The sequence below is a fragment of the Psittacula echo genome, assembly GCF_963264785.1.
Source record: "Psittacula echo genome assembly, chromosome: 7".
NCBI classification, from domain to species: Eukaryota; Metazoa; Chordata; class Aves; order Psittaciformes; family Psittacidae; genus Psittacula; species Psittacula echo.
The window spans coordinates 42,668,582-42,689,347 of NC_137740.1; the positions used below are offsets into that span (position 1 = coordinate 42,668,582).

Below are 20,766 nucleotides of genomic sequence, written 5' to 3' on the forward strand. Positions count from 1 at the left end.
TACCAGTAGTATAGCAGTAACTCAGTTTTAACAGTAGGAAATAATAAGGAAAAATAAAATTACCTGATACTCTGCAAGAATTACATTTCATAGTGTGCCACTGTTATCCCTTTGATAGGTTGAATGTCTGAAATGATTTTGCAATAATTGCAAAACCAAAACATTTTCAAATTAAAACAAATGACTAATAGTTGTGCTGTACTATTAGGTAAAATTCTAAACATTGCTTCTAAATGTATAAAACAAATTGGATTGAGATCCTTAATCCCTTTTATTATTTTTTTAGGGGATGAAAAGCTGTATTAGAATTAAGCTCATCTGAAACTTATTATTCTTTCACTATGCTAATTAATAGAGAAGGATCATGGATTTGTTAATTAAAATAAGATACCTCAGGGAAACTGAAATTAATTTTGATGTCCTAATAGAGTTACCATTATATCGTTAAATCTTGTGGATGTCTTATCCATTTCTCTTCTTTTTCTTCCCTCAAAAAGTGAAAAATGTTTTTTTTTACTTTGAATTTAGAATTATAATATTGAATGGTGACTTTCTCAAGAAGTGAAGATCAGCTGATAATCTTGGAATAGCTGTAGCCCTCATGGGAGTGCCAAGACTGTTCACCTCGTGCTCTAAGTGAACACAAAACTGTTCACCTCTGGGTCACTGGATCTGTGTTATTAGCGATTAGCTTGTAAACGGTCACTCCAATAGTGTATTACAGTAACTTAGTAATGTTGGCTTATGTTTTCCAGAGATGGAACTAGCAAAACTCAACCATCAGGCATACATTGTAATGACTGCTAACAATCTATTGCACCTTAATGAAATGTCTTTCATGAGGACTGTAATGGTAGGACAAGGGCTAATGGGTTAAAACTTACAGAGGGGAAGTTTAGATTGGATATAAGGAAGAAATTCTTTACTGTAAGGGTGGTGAGGCACTGGAATGGGTTGCCCAGGGAAGCTGAGAATGCTCCATCCCTGTTGGTGTTCAAGGCCAGGTTGGACAGAACCTTGGGTGACATGGTTTAGTGTGAGGTGTCCCTGCCCATGGCAGGGGGGTTGGAACTGGATGATCTTAAGGTCCTTTCCAACCCTAACTATTCTATGATTCTATAGAAGGTATCATCCGACAGCAAATAATCTGGTCAGGTGGGTATGTCCACGTTAGTGATTTAATTCATACACAGTTTATAAAGGGAATCTCTTAGTCATCCTCACTTGCTGTGCTTGAGTGTAGTTTTGAAACGATCCTGGAGTGTGCAGACTGATTCCTGTTGGGTGGGACCAAATTGGAAGACATGCTCCAGGAGCACACCAAGAACCACCAGTGGCATCTAGCTGAAGAGCCACACAAGAACCAATGCAAAACCCAGAGCCACTGAGCATGGGTGAATCCTCAGTGCCTGTCTTTTCTTTCTACAGGTCTGCTGGTGTTGCACTGTGCTGTTGGCTGACACAGACTTTACCTAGTGCCTTGAGAAGAGATCAGACTATTGATGTGACGGTGGATGCAAATGTTGATTTTAATTGAAGTAATTTTTACAGAAGGAAAAACACCCGAAGTATACTTGGTGTTTTCTGATACTCTGGCTTCCCAGTATGCTTTCTTGCAATTTAAATATTTCACAATGTAAAGAAAGGGAAAATGAGAGGTACGTATGAGAGAAATACTGGTTTTTCTTCTACAGCAAGGCACAGTTGTTCTAATTTTACCTAACGAATTTTCAAGACCAGCAAAGTCCTGCATCATCACCAGAAGTGTTAATTACATTTGTATCCACACCTTCTGTCATTCCATGTACTGAAATAAAGAAAGAATCTTATCAATATACCAGCATATATTGTTTGAGTACTTTATCTTGTTTTATCACTGGTTTGAATGGGTAAAATTTAATTGGACACAAGCACTATATCTAATTGTTAGAGGCTGCTGAGCAGTTGCAGTTTGATTAGACTTGTGAAAGCTTATGACTTCCAAGGAAAAACGCCTACTGTTTGCTTTCAGCCTGAAAAGTGTTCAGAGTGATTCAGTTATCTGTGAAGAAGGGCAAGATATAGTTCTTTTACTGTTGAGTCTGTGTTTAATAAGCAAAAAGAAGTTGAGATGGTTTTTAATTTCAGTTGTACTCGGCAAATGGTTTTAAACCAAAATAAAAAGAAAATCAGGTAAAATTCACTTCAGCTTCTTAAAATAGATTAATCACAGTACTGTTTACTAAAGCAAGCAGGAAAGATGTATAAAATGTCTTTGTGTCCAATTCACAGTTAAAGCAGTAAACTTACATACCTTCAGAGTGCTGTTGCCACACAGCTATAAAGTTATTCTCTGTGACACTCCAATCTAATGAATATTCAAGGATATTTACCTGGAGCTGAATAATTTTAGGATAGATTTTTAAAAAATTCCTTCAGCGTGCTCATTAGGGCAAATTCAAGTGAGAGATCAGTTTCAGAGTTCCTTCATGACCAAAGAGAAGGTCTAATATATGGTTTGGTGGAAGATGAATGTTCAGGTCTTGCGTGCTGCTCCCTTCTGGTTTTATTTTTGCTTAAATCTCATAGGTCTGCTTACATAAATCAACATTCTTATGGCCACACCTCCTCTTCTTTTATCCTAAAACATGCTAAAATGTGATTCAAGTTGTAATATTTGAGTCTGGTTTTGAATTCACTATTTCATTTCATGCAGCTGTTTTAGAACTGCTAGGAAAGAAGAACGTGCATGCGGCAGTGTTCACCAGCAGTACCCACAGTTCCTCGGTATGCTGTATTTTCATGAGAATGAGATTTTACATGTGATTTAAAAAAACAAAAAAACAACACCACCAAAAATCACCAAAACACAAAACAACCCCCCAAAAAAAACCCCAAAAAAACCTAACACCTCAAAACCCCAACAACATAATAACCTGCCAAACCAACAAACATACAAAAAACCCAAACCAACCAAACAAAACCAAACTACTCCCAACCTCCCCCCAAAAAATCCCCAAGCCCCCAAAACCATGAAAACCTGACAAAACCAAACCCCAAACATCTCTTTCCCCAAAACCCAATGAAACAGGCAAAATACTCAAAAGCCTTCTTCATCTACTGTGCCCAAATTGGGTATGGAAGCTGGGTTATGAATTTCCAGCTGGTTGCTGCATTTTGCTGACATCTATATTCAGGCTGTGACCCATATCAGTACTTGCTGGGTGTAGCATTAAAATTTCTGGTACATATTCAGTACCCTTGTACCATTTCTAAATACAAATGCTTTAAAGGTTTCTTTCCCGATCTTTTCTCATGCAATCATTTTAAGATTGCTATTTTGATCCCATTTCTCCCAGTTCAGTTAAATGCAAAATAAAGAACATATTGCTGAACAGTTGTTATTTTGAAGGTTGTATTTTTCTATTAATTCACGCATAGTAGTCACCTTGTTGAATAGCTATGGTAAACCTACCATTGACAGGCAAATGAGAGAAGCCTGCTCTGCAGCACAGTGTGTGATACGTGTGCTGTCAGCATGGGAACTGACTGGTGAACCAGCTGGTCAGCACTGCCGATGCCAGGCTGCTGCCTGCAGTATTTCAGCATAATTGCAGACGTCTTCAGAGAGGAGGAGCAAGACACCTCACAAACCAAAGTTCAAGGTGAGTTCCATACAGTAGCTGGTTTTAGAATTTTTTTTTTTTTGTGTGTTTTTTTTTCCCCCTAGTGCAAAAAGCAATGCTCAGTAAAAATCCTTGGAGCTTCTTATTGCACAGGGTCACAGTCTGATACACTCATGCTCAGCATTTCTTCCTGTACTAAAGGCAAGTCTAAAAAAAGGAATAAGGCTATATAATTTTCTATTAAAATATTGACAATAGCAATGTATTTTAATGCTGGTGAAAACTAATATTTTAAAGAAAGGAAATTTTAAATGGAAATGGGCATTAATGATCACCCCTCTTAGTAGAAGCGAAGCTCAGGCATTGCTTGGTGATGTTTTGGATGCATGTCATGATGTCCGCACACTCGCCTCAACCTGCCTGCTGAATAGCACCAGGCGTCCCTGGCTGCTTGGACTTCAATAAAGGCAGGTGAGGAGGAGCTGAGGTCTCTTGCCTGAACATCTAGACTATGGGGACAAGGGAAGAGGCAGTTCCTGCTTACCGGGGGAAGCCAATAGTGAGACAGTGGGGAAAGGACATTGTTGTCTTTTTCCCACTGTGTACAAGGGCAGATATCTTGCATCAGGTTTATAAGGCAGTTTTCCAAGCAGAAGGGAGCAGGACAAGAAATCAGCATTCCCTAATACTTTGAGTTTTGTTGCTGTCTTTTGGCACTTCTGACCCCTAGTGAAAGTGTTTTGTTTTTTGTGAAACCTTTGCCATATTCTGGCTCTGGTGCCTGTAGAAAATAGAAGAGTTACTAGGCTCCAGAAAAGCAGCACGTATGCTGAGCCATATGGTATCTTTGCCCTATTGATCTACCTGGCTGACTATTACTATATGTTTTCTGGATGAAAATCTGTGTTTTGGTTCTGTGCTGTTCTGGGACAATGATGTCTTAGTCCATGGTTAGGTTTCCTACAGGATACAGTAGTTTGTGTAATAGCCTTTAACTGCAGTGGTGTTTGTACATAAGCTTAGTGGGGATGAATCCCAGTGCTTTTGGAGAAGTTGTAATTATAGAATGCAATAGGGAAACATGGAAGGTTCTAGATGTATAAACTCCTTCACTCAAGCACTGCTTGCCCTGATCTGAATAGTCTCATTGATTTTAGTGGATCCATGCTGCACCTTCTGATGATTTGCCCATCAATTTTTATGGGCTGTACAGCATGGGATAGAGCAAGTATATTTTATAGGTAGAGGGGATATATACACGCAAATTCAGTTTATTTATTTATTTATTTTTCATACCTGTGAATGTGTTACAGATGTCTGCCATGTTTGTATAGAGGAAGGAAGCGTATTTTAGTGCTCAGGCTCCTGATCATAGAGTAAATGTAGGCTGTGATCCCCTGGAGCCTTCTTCAAAGGGCAGAGGCAGCAAGCTCTGTGTCTTGGCAGAATTCCCCTTTGAGTGTTGCCACTCCACCTTCTGAGGTCCTTAAGACTTGACCAGAAATAGCTGTATGCAGTTCTTTAAAGGTTTGTCCTGATTTCTTCAGTAGTTTTTCCTGTGCATTTCTAAACAGCACCAACATATGGCTACATTTGTGCCTGAACAAGTATGATTGAGTCTTCTGCTCTGGAAGGCCTTAGCTGAGGCTGCTTTTACTCACAGCTGGAGCAGATTTTTGACCAATATGTGAGTATTTATCAAAAAATAAAAAATTAGAAAAGCCAAAAGTTCAGATTAAAGAAATTATTAAACATAGTTTTACTTGTGAGGACATACGTCAATTCAAGACTATTGCTTACAAATCCTGCAGAAATCTATTGATATAATCTACTAAAATTATTGCTTCAGTATAAAACAATAAGAATAGGGTAAGAGGAGACGTTGCAAAAGATATGGAAATCTGGGAAAGAAATGGAAAAATCTGCAAAAAATGGAAAAATATAAAATGTACTTCAAACCAAGTTTTCTATCTTTCTATTAACTATTTACTGCAATTTTGTAAATAATGTCAGAAAATCAGCTTCTTGGGGCAGAACAGCTTCAAGGAAATGTTTATTTCATGAGCATCAGGATAATGAAACCTGGCCTGCTGCCTGTGCCACCATGGCTCTTTCCTGGAAGCCTGTTCCATGGTGCCAGCAGCTCCCAGCACAGCCAGGCTGTTCCATCCGAGAGACTGCAACGGCTGCAGGAATGAACTGGGGCTGGTCCCATGTTACAATTACTGAGTACAACCACAGACAGGCTGCCTTGGCACCTCTGTGCTCCTCCAGATCAGCCAGTGAGCTACTTGGACTTCTCGAAAAGCCTTTAAAATGTTTGAAGTGTCTTCTTTAGTGTATTTTATTTTTAGAATGTTTTGTCTGTTTTAGGCACCTTTCTTGATGTTCTGCACTTGCTTTATGCATTGACCAAATTATTGGGATTTTTTTTTCTTTGGTTTAGTTATTAGGATATTTTTCTTTTTGGTTTTCTGGGAGGTAAAGTAAATATTTATTCCTTTTTAAGGTAGATAAGTGCTGTCTTGCCTGAGTTTTTATCTGTCATTTTCAAAATTAGGTTTACTATATTTATTGGTGTTTGCTCTCCAGGTTAGATCCTCTGCTCCAAAGAAGCACATCTTTGACAGGGATAAAGGAAGCAAAAATTTTTAGTCATTCTTAATCTTTATTTCCAGTGATGTCAGACTTCTTCCCAGCCCAGAAAGAGTTGTTTAGTGCCCACTTTACAGCAACCAGGTTTGTGTCTGTGAGCTGCCCTCTCTTTGCTGGAGTTTCCAGGAGTGAGTGCACAAGGACTTCCCAAGCAGGCAATGATAAACTCCTCAGAATTTTCACATAGCTTAATTTTAACACATTGTGTAGGTAGACCTGAGGCCCTTGCATTTGTGAATATAGTCAATAAAAATCAGCCGCCATATCTTTTTTGTATTTTTTGGGGGAGGGTTTTTCTGTATTATTCCTTCAGAGAATCCTCATCAGCATCTTCCTGAACAACAAACTCTGGAATTAAATCTGCTCAGACATACTCCTAGAGAACATTTCAAACCAGTAGGATCTGTACTAGCGGAGAGAACAGAAAATGGTCCCCAACACCTCAGTCTGCTCTGCTGGGCTCTGTGCATAGGCTCTGCCATTTTTGCAGCCATACTTCTTATCTGTCTGCAAATCGCATGTGCGTGAGGATCTCCATGGTGACTTGGGCACTTGAGGCAGAAATATGAGCTGGTAAGTCAAGGTTATCTTCCCTTCTCCTCTCCCTTTCCTCCCAGCACAGTATGAGGGGTTTTATGTGTTACGGTTTGGTATGGATTGTGCTTGTCTGGAGCAAAGCACAGCGAGTCTGTTTTAATTCTCCAAATCCAGTTTAAACACCTCACACAAATGCATGGGGTGTGTGCGTGCAGGGGGTGGGTTACAGAATCATTTTCTGGATCTGTATGCAGCCATGACAGCCCTTGTAGGAAAGGCTTATGCTGCATAGATGGAATACAGTGATATATCCAAGGTAGATTTTCCTGCTTTGTGCATTGGAAGAGTTGACTGGGGGCCAGCAGTAGGGAAATACAGGTAATTAGCTCCTCTGTCTTTACTGGATACCCTGAAGAAATGGGAACATAAATATTGAATTATAAAGACAGAATTTGTGTAGTCTCAGAATATATACATACATTATAAAGCAGAATTTTAGGTCAAATGTGTTCAGTTAGCCAGTAGGTACATTGAAGTTGTGCCTTTTCATATTCACAAAACACTTTTTCCATTGGTGCAAACTACTTGAAATGAATAGTGTTTTTCTTGTTTGTTAGCATCATCTCCCCCTGTTGTCCATCGACATAAAATGCAGTGTTCTGGAACATGAGAAAGGCAATACATTTCCTCCAGTTCTTTGTAAGCTGATATGAAGTAGACAGACACCTTCTGAAGTTTTGTGCATGCTGTGCTCTTTTTTTTCTTTGCTGCAACAAGAAAAGCCTTTTCTTTTAACCTGGCTTCCTTTGAAGAAGTAACTCAGGAAGCTTCATGGCCTCTCAAGGTAAGTGCATCTATAGTCTGTATTTTTAGATCATGTTTACAGAAAACTACAGTCTTGTATGTTTCCAGCAATCAGCAGTCTGATGAAATGAGAGTTTCAGGCTAAAAACCACATCAGCCAAAGCGCAATTGTTTTGGCTTCCTTTAATTTTTTAGCATTCAAGAGGCTCCTAAGGAGACTAAAATCTATACGAGAAATTATTTGAATAAAATGTTATAAAATATTAGCATCTACGTTCAATCAAAAATATAGCATTTGTATTTTTGTGCTTAAAGTTGTTGGTTCAGAATGCTTGGGAAGGGCAGATATTGAGCCAAAGCTTCCACTATTTTTGCACATTTCTTTCTTATTCCACTTCAAAAATACTGAATCAGCAAACACTTTTCACTTTCAGAACTGGCCAGAGTCCTGATAACCATGTAGGGAAAAAAAAAATATCTGAAGAATAACTGAATTTAATCAGATTACTCCTATCTGGGTTCCTCTTTGTCACACATTGTGTTTTAGCTGCAGCTGGGTGGGTACTCAGGGCTATCGGCAAACATTGCAGCATGCTGATCTAACCAGCCTTCTAAATTTATTTTCTCCATGCTTTCAAATACTTAAACTAAGCAGAAAGACACAAATCTATTTTTTCTCAACAGGAATACAACTCAACAGAGGTCACCCTCTTATGATGTACAGAGGCAGATGTTGGCCTAGGGACTTTCAGCAATGTCTATTTAAGTTTGTCAAATGTTTACCCCTCTTTGCCCCCAAAATACTTATGACATTCTGCATTTACAACATTAAAAGGTATTCAGCAGCAAGCAGGCTTTATGGTATTTTTGTACTCTTGCAATATACTGGGGGTTTTATATATACTTTGCTTACCTTTAGCCATATAAGAGATCTGGGTTTCTATATTTTTAATGCAAAGTAGTTAACATAAGTATGAAAAGAGTAATGTTGGGTAATATGGTTTTCAAAATGAAGGAACTTGATAATATACTTCTTTTAGGAACAAGTAACTCTATGAATTATGTTTGTACAGAAAGCTCACTGTATCATATGCTAACTTTTAAGTTTTTCCATACCATGAATGAAATGGGAAACATCCACAAAAATAGACAAAGTGTCAGAGTAGCTCAGATTGTCATGAATATTTAATGTATTTACTGTTTGATTTTTGTATAGCTTAAAATTTGACAGGTAGAACTGCAATTTGTTGTCTTTCTTTTCCTCTTTATTATTCGAGAATAACACTAACACTCGGACACTTCATGGCATTTCATGTAACAAGAGTTATGGCAGTAACAGAACCCTGTAAGGTAAAATGATGCAGAAGAGCCTATAAAATATTTATTACCCAGTTATGCATTTTTAAAAACCAGCTACAAATTCAAAGAGGTTACTTCTTCTTCCTGTGGTCTCAGACTTTGAAAGAAAGCAGTGGCTGCAAAGACAAATTAAGATCAAAATATGATTAAATGATGAATCAGCCACAGTGAGTTCAAATAATGCTAAAGGATCTCACTTAAACCCACAACAGCAAAAGACAACTTCAGACTTAGAGCCAAAATTCATTCTAGACCTCAAACCCCATCATGCCTATGTATTGTCACGCATGAGATAAAAATGATCAGTTTGGGTACGGCTTTACTGCTGAAGCACAGGGGCTCAGCTTATTATTAGAAGGATTTGCCATTTTATATGCAGAGAGCTTCAGCTTGCTCTTGCTTGTTCTGGCAGAGCCAGTGTTAGTGAAGGCTGTGGAAAGATGCTTGGAGTAAAACCTACTGGTTTTGCTGAGTTTGCTGAGAATCAAATGGCTAAGGTTATCACTGTGCACTCAGAGACTGTGCCTGTGCATCTGAAGGGGTGCAGGCATTCAGGTGCCTGTAACAGTAAATACTCTCATTACCTTCACAGCAGTAGCCAAGGTAACCATCACTGTGTCCTAAAGGATGAGTTTGCAATAGCAAACCAGAAAACACAGCTTAATGATATCTGATCTTCTCACTAAGATAATAATGAATAATACACCGCAAGAGGCTGTTTAGACTCTGATACCAGAGTTGTAACATCTAGCTCAGGGAATCTGAGATCTCTGGAAAGATTATCTCTAATTAAGAGAAAATATGCATACCCTCAAGATGCTAGAAAGCATCTTGCTAGAAGCAAGCCTTCAGCAACTTGTTATACATTAGCATGCAGGGCAGCTCATGGGGAGCAGGGCTCAGCAACCTGTGCTGAGGAGCTTATGGCCATCCTGTGTGTGAATCCAGAACAGCTCCAGCCTTGTCACATAGACTCAGTGCTTGCAACCTGTCAGGGTGGATTAGCTACCCTCTAAGACCATATCTCCTGGTTAGCTTCATCTACAGCAATTCCACTTTGCATACCCTAAGATTGCTTTATAAAGTGAATCAGAGTGCTCTAAGTGTGGGACCATCAGAAGATTTGTTTCAGATCCTCACTCCTGATCTGAATTAAAATGCTGCCATAGTCACAGGCAGAATTTGACATTGTTCCAGTTTTGATCTGAACAGCTAGCTGCTGTTTGATCCTGTTAATTTCTGATTATTATTTTTTTTTTTACTTCTTTTCCTGCAGAATCTCAGGGACAAACCAACCCAATTTTTAAGGATTACCTCCCTGGTTCTTCTGACCTTTCTGGACAGAATAAACCTGTTGAACCAACAAGCCTCTTGAAGCAAACATCACACCCTCGTAACTTGCCACCTGGTTTAGAGTACCTGAACCAGGTCCTGAATCTTTCCAAATGTTAGAATTGTCTTGGGGTTTTGTTTGTTTGTTTGTTTGTTTGTTTGCTTGGTTTGGTTTGGTTTGGTTTTCTTGGGGGAGGGACAGGTGGAGATGGAAAGGCTTTTTTATTGTTTGATGTTACTATGAAATAAGGAGCTATAGGAGTGACAAGCTCTTCCTTCATTGTGGCCATTCATTTGCATAGAAATCCATTTGCTGTGCATGCACTTCTCCTTGCACCAAAATCATGGTTTTCTTCCCTCTAGGACTTTTTCTAGATCATATTATTACACTGCTCATTGTCCCCCCAGTTTTATTCCAGCTGCTTAAGAGCTCATCCTCAGGAAAATGGCTATCAAACTCTGGCCTGCCTCAAAAAGATTAAAACAGGCAGCAGGTGAAGGAATTGTCACCTCCTTGCAACCCATCCTTTGAGGAACATAAAGGTCTCATGAGCAAACTCCTGCCCACAACAGTGCTCTCCAGGTTAGATGTAAGGTCCTGGGGAGAAAAGTTCTCAAGGACACAACTTGTGAGCATAAGTCTGGGCAGCTACAAACTTGCACCTGCATTGTGCTGGGTCATAGGGCAGGAAAGTGCTAGTGCCCAAGAGAGGAAAACGCTTGGAAATGGAAGCAGACCAGTAGATCACAGGCAGGGGAGGGAAAAGGAATGCTGAAGCCTTCTCCATCCTACTGCTAAATGTGAACTGTCCACCTCGCTGTGTGAAAACTCAGTCGCTGGAGCTCAGACCTGTGATGGTCTGCAGCTTTGTTCCAGAAGTTTCATCTCTTCCTGCATTTTTCTACTGGGAGAGTCACTCCCTGCTACTGTCTTGACACTGAGTCCTGTTTGCATTTCAGGTGTGGCTGGATTCTGCTGCTCTTACATATGCTGAGTAACAGGTCATACACCCTGCCTGGTATGGTCAGGAACAGAATTGGGCCTCAGGATAGTCGGGCTGTGATTCTGATACACACATTTCTGCTGTGTTTGTATTTTGGTGGCGCTGGGAAATATTTATTTCTCTTGAGGTCTGTATTTTAGATATACAATTCTGGTAGTTTTGTACAAAACCAGAAACTGAATACATCTTATATTTTGAGCTAAGTTACCCAGATAGCTAATGAAACTGGGAGTCACTACAGGTCTCATCTTTCACATGGAGCTATGATTTCCCTTTCATGGTGCCCATGCACAAAATATCAGTTGTCGATTACATGAGCATTTGATCACAGACTGTGGGAGCTACATTTTTTAGTCTGAGGAGTGATTTGCTCAGCTGTTCAAGGTGCACTAAAAACGGCCAATAACTTGCTTCTGCCTTGGCAAACAGATACCGTTCTTTCACTGTCACAGAAGTGACACTCTAAACAATTTCCTACAAAAAAAATTTGACCAAACCTCATTGTTATCTTCTAGATCACAGCCATAGTTTGAGGAATTGTCCAGTGTCCATCACAAAAATTGAGGGAACCTTTTGCTGTAGCAGAAATACGTAGACCAGACCTTGGAGAGCTTTCCAAGTAGCTTAACAGCATGTTGTGCCACCATTCAGGCTTAACCAATTTTGTAAATGCTTCTTAGTTTAGACTTGGTTAGACTGATCAGATGTAAATTTAATTTCCACAAAACAGAATACTAAGAATTAGCTGTGTATAAGGAATTTTAACATATCTGAACTCAACAGAGCTCAGATCCTTGTAAATCAAAGGGCTTTACATGCTTTCAAATGCAAGTGCAGAATTCACTTAATCCACAAGTGTTCCAATAAAAGGTGCATCAGAATAGCTGTCTTGCCCAAACCAGGGAGGACAAAACAAGCCTAACAAGTGTTACTGCCATGCTGTCTCAACATTTTTTATATATTGCTCACAATAAACCAATAAACAGACCAAAATCACTCAAAGCTTTTAACAGTTCAGCCTCCTTCATTTTCTTTTCCTTGTGAAGGTCTATGTGGGGCAAAGAAATCCATATTAAAAAAATTAAAAAAAAAAAATAATCAAAACTAAAATCAAATACTAAAATACTAAAATAGCTCTACCATCTTTAACATGTTTATTCATTTTATATCATCAGAGCACTTCCCATGAGTTCCAAGAGTTCACATCTCTCATGAAACCTAAACAATAAACAGCAGAGATCCTTGGGAGAAAATTTTTAAGTTCAAATATTTTTTATTATTTCAATTACTGGCATGCACATTTCAGAGATTAATGAAAGAGATAAAGAAATTTCTCTTGTACCAACTTTTCTTTGCAGCCTAAACTAGCTGCAGGAGATGACTAGAACTGACAAATGGCTGCAACAGTTTGAATATGTACCAGGCAAGATTTATCAATTGTAAAATATACAGATGCTGGAGAGCAGTGACATGCTGGTCTCAGAAGGTCGCTGTGTGCTTTCTGTCTGCAGCTGTGAGTAAGAGCAAAATCCTGTGCCACGTGTTTGCCCATCAGGAATTTAAGGAAAAAAAGATTAGCAAAGCCTAAACTATCACATAAAACAGGCATAAAAAGTCACATAAAACTGAAAGGTAGACTGAAATTAAGTCTTGCTGATTTTATAATGCTAATGACTGTTCTCTAAAGAAGAGTGATGTCGACGGGATTGTAAGCACAGCAAAGCAAGGGTATTGTGGCATTTATTCTCCTGCATTTGTAACCAGCTCGCAGGAGAAGAAAGTTTCAGTAAGCTGAGGGTTTCTCTGGGGAGTGTTGCTTTGACTGTTCTGGCACCCTCGTGTGACTGTTTGCCAGATTTAGGGTGCAGAACTCCCAGTGCCTGAGATCAGAGTGTTAAAGATTGTGTGTGCCTTTGCTGGCATCACCTAATTGCCTTGCTAGGCTGCTCTAGCGAGGTCCTTTGAATGTGGCTGCAGCATGTTTTCAGCTTGAGTTCAAACTCATTCACTCTTTCGCTGCCATGGTGCCCAGCACTAACCTTAGCTTTGGGGTGAGGGGCCAAGAGCAGCAGGGAGGAACAGGAGTCTGAAATGCGTCCTGCTTTTCACATACATCTTTCCACTGCTGTTGTCTTCCTCATTATCTTGGTGACGAATCATAGAACCATAGAATGCCAGGTTGGAAGGGACCTCCACTAACACGTGATCCAATGACTAGGTCAACCTCTCTCTGATCTAGACTAATTGTCCCAGCTCCCTGTCAGCTGAATCTTAAAAGTGCCCAGTGTCAGGGAATCCACCACTTTCCAACAGTTAATTGTTCTCATTGTGAAAAATTTTCCTTTTGTGTCTAATCAGAATTTCCACAGCAATAACCTGTACCCTTTGTCTTTTCCATGTGAGGGAGTCTCCATCTTCTCTGTAGCCACTCTTTAAATACTGGAACATGGTGATAAGGTCTCCGATGAGCCTCAAAGATTGTTTTTCTTCAAATATGCGTGTGAATTATATAACCACAATACCCAATGTCACACTCTTCAGTCATCATTTCAAAGATGTCTAAAGTGTGACTTGAGATAGACCTTGAGCACACAACTTATGCACCTCTGGAAGGAAAGGGAACCTAGTAAAAGGGAGATAAGCAGTAAAAATAGAGAGGTGATGGTGATCACCAGTAGCCCCAGACCTTTCCAGCACCCACCATCTTGTTTATTTATTTATTTTTTTAACAGCTGGACCGCATAATTATTCATCAGCAAGTGGAGCTCCTTGAAGGTATGGTGACTTCAGTGAGGTGGGGGCAAGACTTGGAAGCCTTTTGGAGGCTTTGTTTTCTATTCCTCAGAATTTCAAAGTACTGAACAAGTATTAAGTTCTAAAATGCATTTCTCCCTTCAAAATGTTTTTGTCCTGATTTTTGGCTATCTCGCTGCATGAAAGTTTTGCTCGCTGAAGTGGGACAGCCTCATATTTTACTTTTCACAGATGATAAAGTAAGAAAAAGCTCAAACTCAAACTCAACTGAATTCTGTTTTGTGATAATGTAATTTAGTGTACAGCAAATCAAAATCTTTGAACTAAATGTTCCTTCAAAATACAGACCTGTTATTATTTCCTTATAATTGCATTTTTCCTTTGTGTCATTACTTCAAAACAATTATTACACTTTGTTCCATAGATTTTTAGAATATATTCTAATATATATGCTAATATTATATTGAGGCAATTTTCTACTTATTTTGCTTCATTAGCCATAGTTGGCACAGAGACCTCCAGCAAATACGAGATAAAAAACCATTTGGGACAAAGAGTTTACTTTGCAGTAGAAGAAAATGATTGCTTTGATCGTAATCTGTGTTCGCCTATAAGGTCTTTCACCATAAGGATTACTGATAACATGGGCCAAGAAGTGATTACAGTGAACAAACCCTTGAGATGCAACAGCTGCTGGTTCCCCTGTTTCTTGCAAGAGGTGAGTGAATCCTAACTGCCCTTTGTCCGAGCTTCTCGTTGTGTGTGCACAGCATTAATAAAGTCTTGTGCAACCCCTGTGAGGATGGCAGGAAGAGATTTACACCCACATCTCAGCCTGGAGGACTACATGGAGGCCTTCACTTAGAAGTAACTATTGATAAATGGGGTGCTTTTGTAGTTACATTCCCAGCATGCCTCCCCTCTTTCATGGGTCTTTACTTTCCTGACATCCCAAGCTTTTGTGTCTGATGATACAGATATCTCTCCAGTCAGGTAACAGCCCAAAACACTGCTTGCCCTGACACAGACTAGTATCAGTGCTACAGATGGAAATCACCCACTATACTCCCTGAGTGTGAAGGACAGAAAATCCCTGGAAACCATTAGTATGTGTGGGTATGACTGAGAAGCAGCCCTCTGAATCAGCTGATGTTTCACTCCATGACTCTTTCTCCTCAAGGCCATATATCTCTTGAAAATAAGCTGCTTTTAGAGAAAACCACAGATCCTATAACTTACCAGGTCTTTTCTCATTGTTTCGGACTCTCTCTTATTCAGATGTTTTTCTTGTTTTATAAAAATGCTTTAAGAGTTGACTCATCTACCTACATTCTCAGTACTGAATCAAGATCCTTTTTAAAAGAGGTCCTTTGGTAGCACAGCTACTGTATAAAAAAAGTTTATAAGGATACTCATTGATTATAATTACAAAAAATTTTCACAGTATATAGTTTTTACCAAATGTTATATGTAAAATATTAGCTTCTGGTGCAGCTTTTGACTTTCATATTGTCCAATATATTTAAACCCACAATCAGATAGCCTTGTAATATCCAGTTGACAGTTTGTTAAAGTTATATATTTTGTCATTATATAAACAATGCACTTTTTAAATATACTACTATAAAGTTACTTTAGAAGATCTTTGTTTTCTCTTTTTTTTGCTAGTTAGAAGTTCAGTCCCCACCAGGTACAATAGCTGGATATGTTGTACAGAACTGGGACCCTTTTCTGCCAAAGTTTACTATACAGAATGAAAGTAAAGAAGATGTACTAAAAATAATTGGCCCCTACACGACTTGTGGCTGTTTCGAAGATGTTGACTTCGAGGTATGTTTCTTGTGAGAGTTAAGAATTTTAAGGTTTTACTACTTTGAATAAATTTCTTACTCAAAAATCCTGTGATTCTACCCTTAAACATATGTTGCTATAATTATGGAACAGAAGTACAATAAAGTGCATTGGAGTTCCTGACTTGCACACGGATTCCTACAGGTGTTTTCTGGACAGGAGTGACAATTCCTTCAAGGAAATAAACAAGTTGCTAGGTGAAGTCCTGATATTCTATAGTCCTTGAGCACTCAGCCATTGATTTTTATAAACTCAGGGTTTTATCCCACGTGGATTCACTGTTAACTGAAACAGTCCCTTGAATCCTGTGGCATTGAATCTGCTGTCTTCATTACTTTTAGACTGAAAACCACAGGCAGGACTACTGTCCAATATGTCTAAATTCATTTGACAACATTTTTCAGGAGAAAAATAATTCTGAGGAGCCATTGAGATATGTAATGGATGAGAGGGAGAATGGGAGATAATCAAAGAAACCCTGCACAGAGTTTTCTGATGTGAACAAAGTGCTTTTCCTTAATTAAGGAATCATAAAAGAGCTTCATTGATCAACTTCTTAGCCAAATAAGTAGACTTCACTGGGTACTGACTGAAAATCTCAGTATACTCTGAGAAACATGCAGATAGCTACACAATTGAAAACTTATCTGTCAGTAGTTGTAAGGGAAAGTGGTCCACAGCATTGGTACTGCTATGATTTGGAGCATATCAGAAACACAATGTAGAAAACAAAATCATTGTGAAAGAAAAGCAAAAGTATGGTATAAATTTTTACATCTCATTTCCTCCACTTTTCTGTCAGCTCTAAAGATGCTGATGTTTCCAAACTTGAGACCATTTCTTGTGTGCCACTCCTAAAGGAAAATCTGACACTAATAGAGCATCTCAATGATAAGAATAAAAGAACAACCTGACAACTGCAGCATACTGTGTGTCAGGGCACAGTCATTAATTCTGTGGAGATATTGGTGTGTACTTGATTTATTTATAGTTAGGTGTATTCCTATTTTTTATTGGTGCAGGTAAAAACTCTCAATGAGATGTCAACGATTGGCAAAATTTCCAAGTACTGGTCTGGATTTGTAAACAATGTCTTTACCAACACTGCCAACTTTGGGATCCAGGTCCCTGTAGATCTTGATGTGAGAATCAAGGCAGTAATGATTGGTGCTTGTTTCCTCATTGTAAGTATGCAAAATAAAGAGAGAGAACCAAAAGAGCCTCTGCTATCAGTTGTGATCCTACAAAGCTCTAGGTGTGAAAAGCCAAACCTTCTATCTAAAAGATGAACTGTTAAGTTAATCAGTTAACTGAACTTAAGTGAAAACCTTTTAGGTTTTATGTCTGCTTTTTTTTCTTAATTGCTGAGCATCTTTAGGTTCCTAATTTTTTTATTAAACTGTTTAAATAGTATTCCACATCTAGTTCAATATCTCACATGGCAGGATCAAATATCAAAGTACATGTCAAACCTACTGAACTCCCGAAACCCCTTATCTGTGCTATGGTAATTTCAAACTGTGAGTGCCACTTAAACACTTCTATCAAGTATTGCATGTAAAACCTTCAGGTCATATGAAATTTCCTACAAAAATTTCAGTGTGAAGATAATAAGAAGATAAGAATTATATGAAAAAGTAAATACTCATTGCTAGGAGTAAGGATGAAGTTAAGATGCATGCGGGAACAAGATAGCCACAACAACTCAGAAATAGAAATGTAACTCTCATGACACTTAAGATTTTTGGATTGTGTCATCCAAAACTTGTATTGTTTAGTGGCAGAGTAATAGAAAACGATTGACTAATCTAATTACTTCATGTAACAAAAGCCTACAAGTAAGACTTTTGATAGCAAATGTTGTATTTTTGTACCGTACATATAATTCACAGTTTGTTTATTTATAGGACTTAATGTTCTTTGAAAACTCTTTGGATGGATTATAACAAGATGACAGAAACAATAAAATATGCAGAATGTGTTTCAGTAAGTAAAAATGAACATAAATTGAGCTTCTTGCTTTGAAGACTTATACATTAGATACTTCCTAATTCCTTTTCATTTTCTTCCAGAAATCGCTTGAGCTTTGGACATGATTTTGAACCTCACAAATCCTTGTTCCTTACAGGAAAAGATAGGGAGCTAATGATGATGTTTATTAAAATACGTCTCACGTAAATAATAATTTCCCTCTTACATTCTATGTGTGTTGTAGCTAAACACATTTTTTTCACACAGAGCACTTGCTTTGGAATAGTGCTATTCTTTTCTTTCTCTTTTGATGTTTCTGCATGGGAAATCATAAAAGATTAGATGAAGGCTTGCAGCAACACTGATGAAAGTCTATGTTTAGAGAAGCCTTTGATGTTTTGCAAGTGCTAGTACCAGTTACTAACCACACGAAAGTGTGTTCTGGGGGTTTTGTTTCTCATAATTTTAGAAGCAATTTTCTGATTTGTTATTTAATTAATAGTAGCAAACTGAGTTGGAAAGTAACAAATAGAAAGACATCACCCGATGGGAAGTTTAAGGTGTTATCTGTTGCAGTGAGTTGAAAGAAGGGAAGCTATGTTTGCTAGTAAATTAATTTTATGGCAAAGATTTGTTTAATGAGTTGCAGCCAGGAATTAGGCCTCCAGCATTAGACTTGGGAACATAAGCTCTATTCAGAAAATCTGGTCTTCCACTATTTTTGTCGAAGGCAGGCCATAACGTTTGAGAGATGGTCCTCTATGTGCTAGAGGTGCACAAATCACTTCACTTTGAACTGTCCAGCGTTGATTCTTGCTTCTATTGACTCAAGCATTCCCTTAAAAGGTTTGTTCTTCTTTATAATATCTGTTTGTTAGAAACTTTTCACTCAGACTTGCCTGAGGCCACCCTAGAACAGAATTATTCTTTTCCTTTGGCAAGCTCAGGTATTTTCTATGATAGGACTGTACAAAAAGTAAGAGCTTTTTCTGTTTCAGATAGCAGCTTTACATAGCTGTTCATTCCTGCAGTTACACCTCATTATACAGTTCCTAAACATTCTCACCAACAGGCTTTTATTAATACAAACTTTCTTTGTAGAAGCATCCATGCTATATATGCAAGATATGAACAGAATAATTTTTGTTGTAAAATATTTTCTGTATGAACTTGCTTATCCTCTCCTAAAAACTCCAATGAGTCCTTCAAGAAGCAAATCAGTAGCATACAATATTGGTGGTAAAAAAGAAATGCTATTGTAGTCACTGGTCAGGTTTCCAAGGGAAGCATCTTATAAATCAGGGCATGCTGAATATTTTTTTTTATCATGAACTACTAATTCAATTCTTGAAAACAACCAACACATCAACGGAAAGGAGAGGAGATAATGAATAATTCATAAAAATGAAAAAGAGCTAAATTTATCAGGTGATTAATTCTCAACAAATATTTAGACTAATTTTAAATTAATGTTCATGGATATGAATTCAAACACAGTGAAGTCAGGAAGTTGCAACTAATGTTCCCTTAGTGAAATTAACTCAGGATTGCTTATAGATTTAAACAGTATGTTTTAGATTATATACCACACTTAGGTATTTATACAGATTTACATATGTCTTCAAAATAATTGTGGTTAACAAGCTCTGACAATCATAATTATCTTTTAACCATTTTATTACTGACTCTTGCTGTGATTCTTAGCAGTGCAATCAGGCTGCAATCTGCAGAAGTTATGAACTCACAGAGAACCATTGCCATCACCTTTCCCAGGAGGAAGCAACTTGTGAGCTTTGTGGGCAGAAGCTCCCTCGTGTGGAAATTTATAGTTTTGCAGAAGAACACAGATGACTGATGCCAATTTGCTATTCTCACTAGTTTCACATTGATGTAATTCTATAAAATTCAGTCCTTTCACTCCTGACTTACTCTAATGCAAATTGAGAAAAAGAAACATATTTTAATATTAATCTTTCTCTTTGAATCCCATTTCTATCTTAGGCAGAAGTAACTATTTTTGTATTCAACATTCTTTAGTCTCATGCAAAAACATGTTCTTGCACTGTTATCGAGTTGTGTGTATCTGAATGCACAGCTAAATGTAGTGCCTGGTGAGATCAGCGGGCTCCCTTGCTATCTGCCACTTCCCCTGCTATTTCCAGACTTCTTATGACCCTTAACAAGCTAAAGACCTCCTTGAAGCAGATGTGTGCAACTGCCACTGAATTCAATACAAAATAGGGTCTTATTTACCTGCAGGGCTGAAATTTGGCTGAGTGTCCACATATATACCTTGTAGGTAAGCAATGTGTATAGATTTTATGTATTGTAACCAGATGATAGCATTATTACTTGCACTTAGCAACATCATTCCTGGTTTTTGTGTTAGTACAACCCTTTTTTTTTAAAGAAGTGTAGTGCTTGCATACCTGTATGAATATATTTGAATGCCTCTGCTGAATGACAGGCAGCTTCTGGGACATACAGGAACAGGTTCAGTTCCTGGATAAAACAAAGCACTGGGTTTGGGATAGCTCTTGATGATTAGAACTTCCTCAGCAGCTTGTTTGACCTTGGTCCTACCCTTCAACATCCTGGTAGAAATTCCGTGCCAATGCCAGTGCTTTTTCAACTGGAAGCTCCTTCATCTAAACCACAGCTGCGATATGAGGGCAGGTATTCACCCTTGGCAAAGATGATGGAGTTCTCTGTGATATTACTAAAGAAAAGCTAACAAATACTATGATTTTAAACACCTGCGCCTCTAACTAGTCACTCATTCCTATTAATAGCTTTCACATTATGAGAGCTATATGTGTTCTTTGCAAATCCTAACTCTCTTGATTCCCCCATGGGCTAAGAGTGGCTCTCCAAAGGAGAATTCTGTATTTCCC

The 20,766-nt window shown here is 38.3% G+C and overlaps 1 protein-coding gene across 1 annotated transcript; it reads left to right on the forward strand.

Annotated features, from left to right (window-relative positions):
• Positions 1 to 7,628: 7,628 nt before the first annotated feature.
• On the forward strand, positions 7,629 to 17,847 carry LOC308224270 (phospholipid scramblase family member 5-like; the record flags this gene model as incomplete). The annotated part of the gene is made up of 7 exons (XM_080624022.1): positions 7,629 to 7,641; positions 10,237 to 10,388; positions 14,029 to 14,071; positions 14,548 to 14,768; positions 15,719 to 15,880; positions 16,924 to 17,085; positions 17,809 to 17,847. 7 exons carry the CDS (start codon positions 7,629 to 7,631, stop codon positions 17,845 to 17,847), a joined length of 792 nt encoding a protein of 263 aa, XP_080480148.1.
• Between the last annotated feature and the right edge of the window lie 2,919 nt (positions 17,848 to 20,766).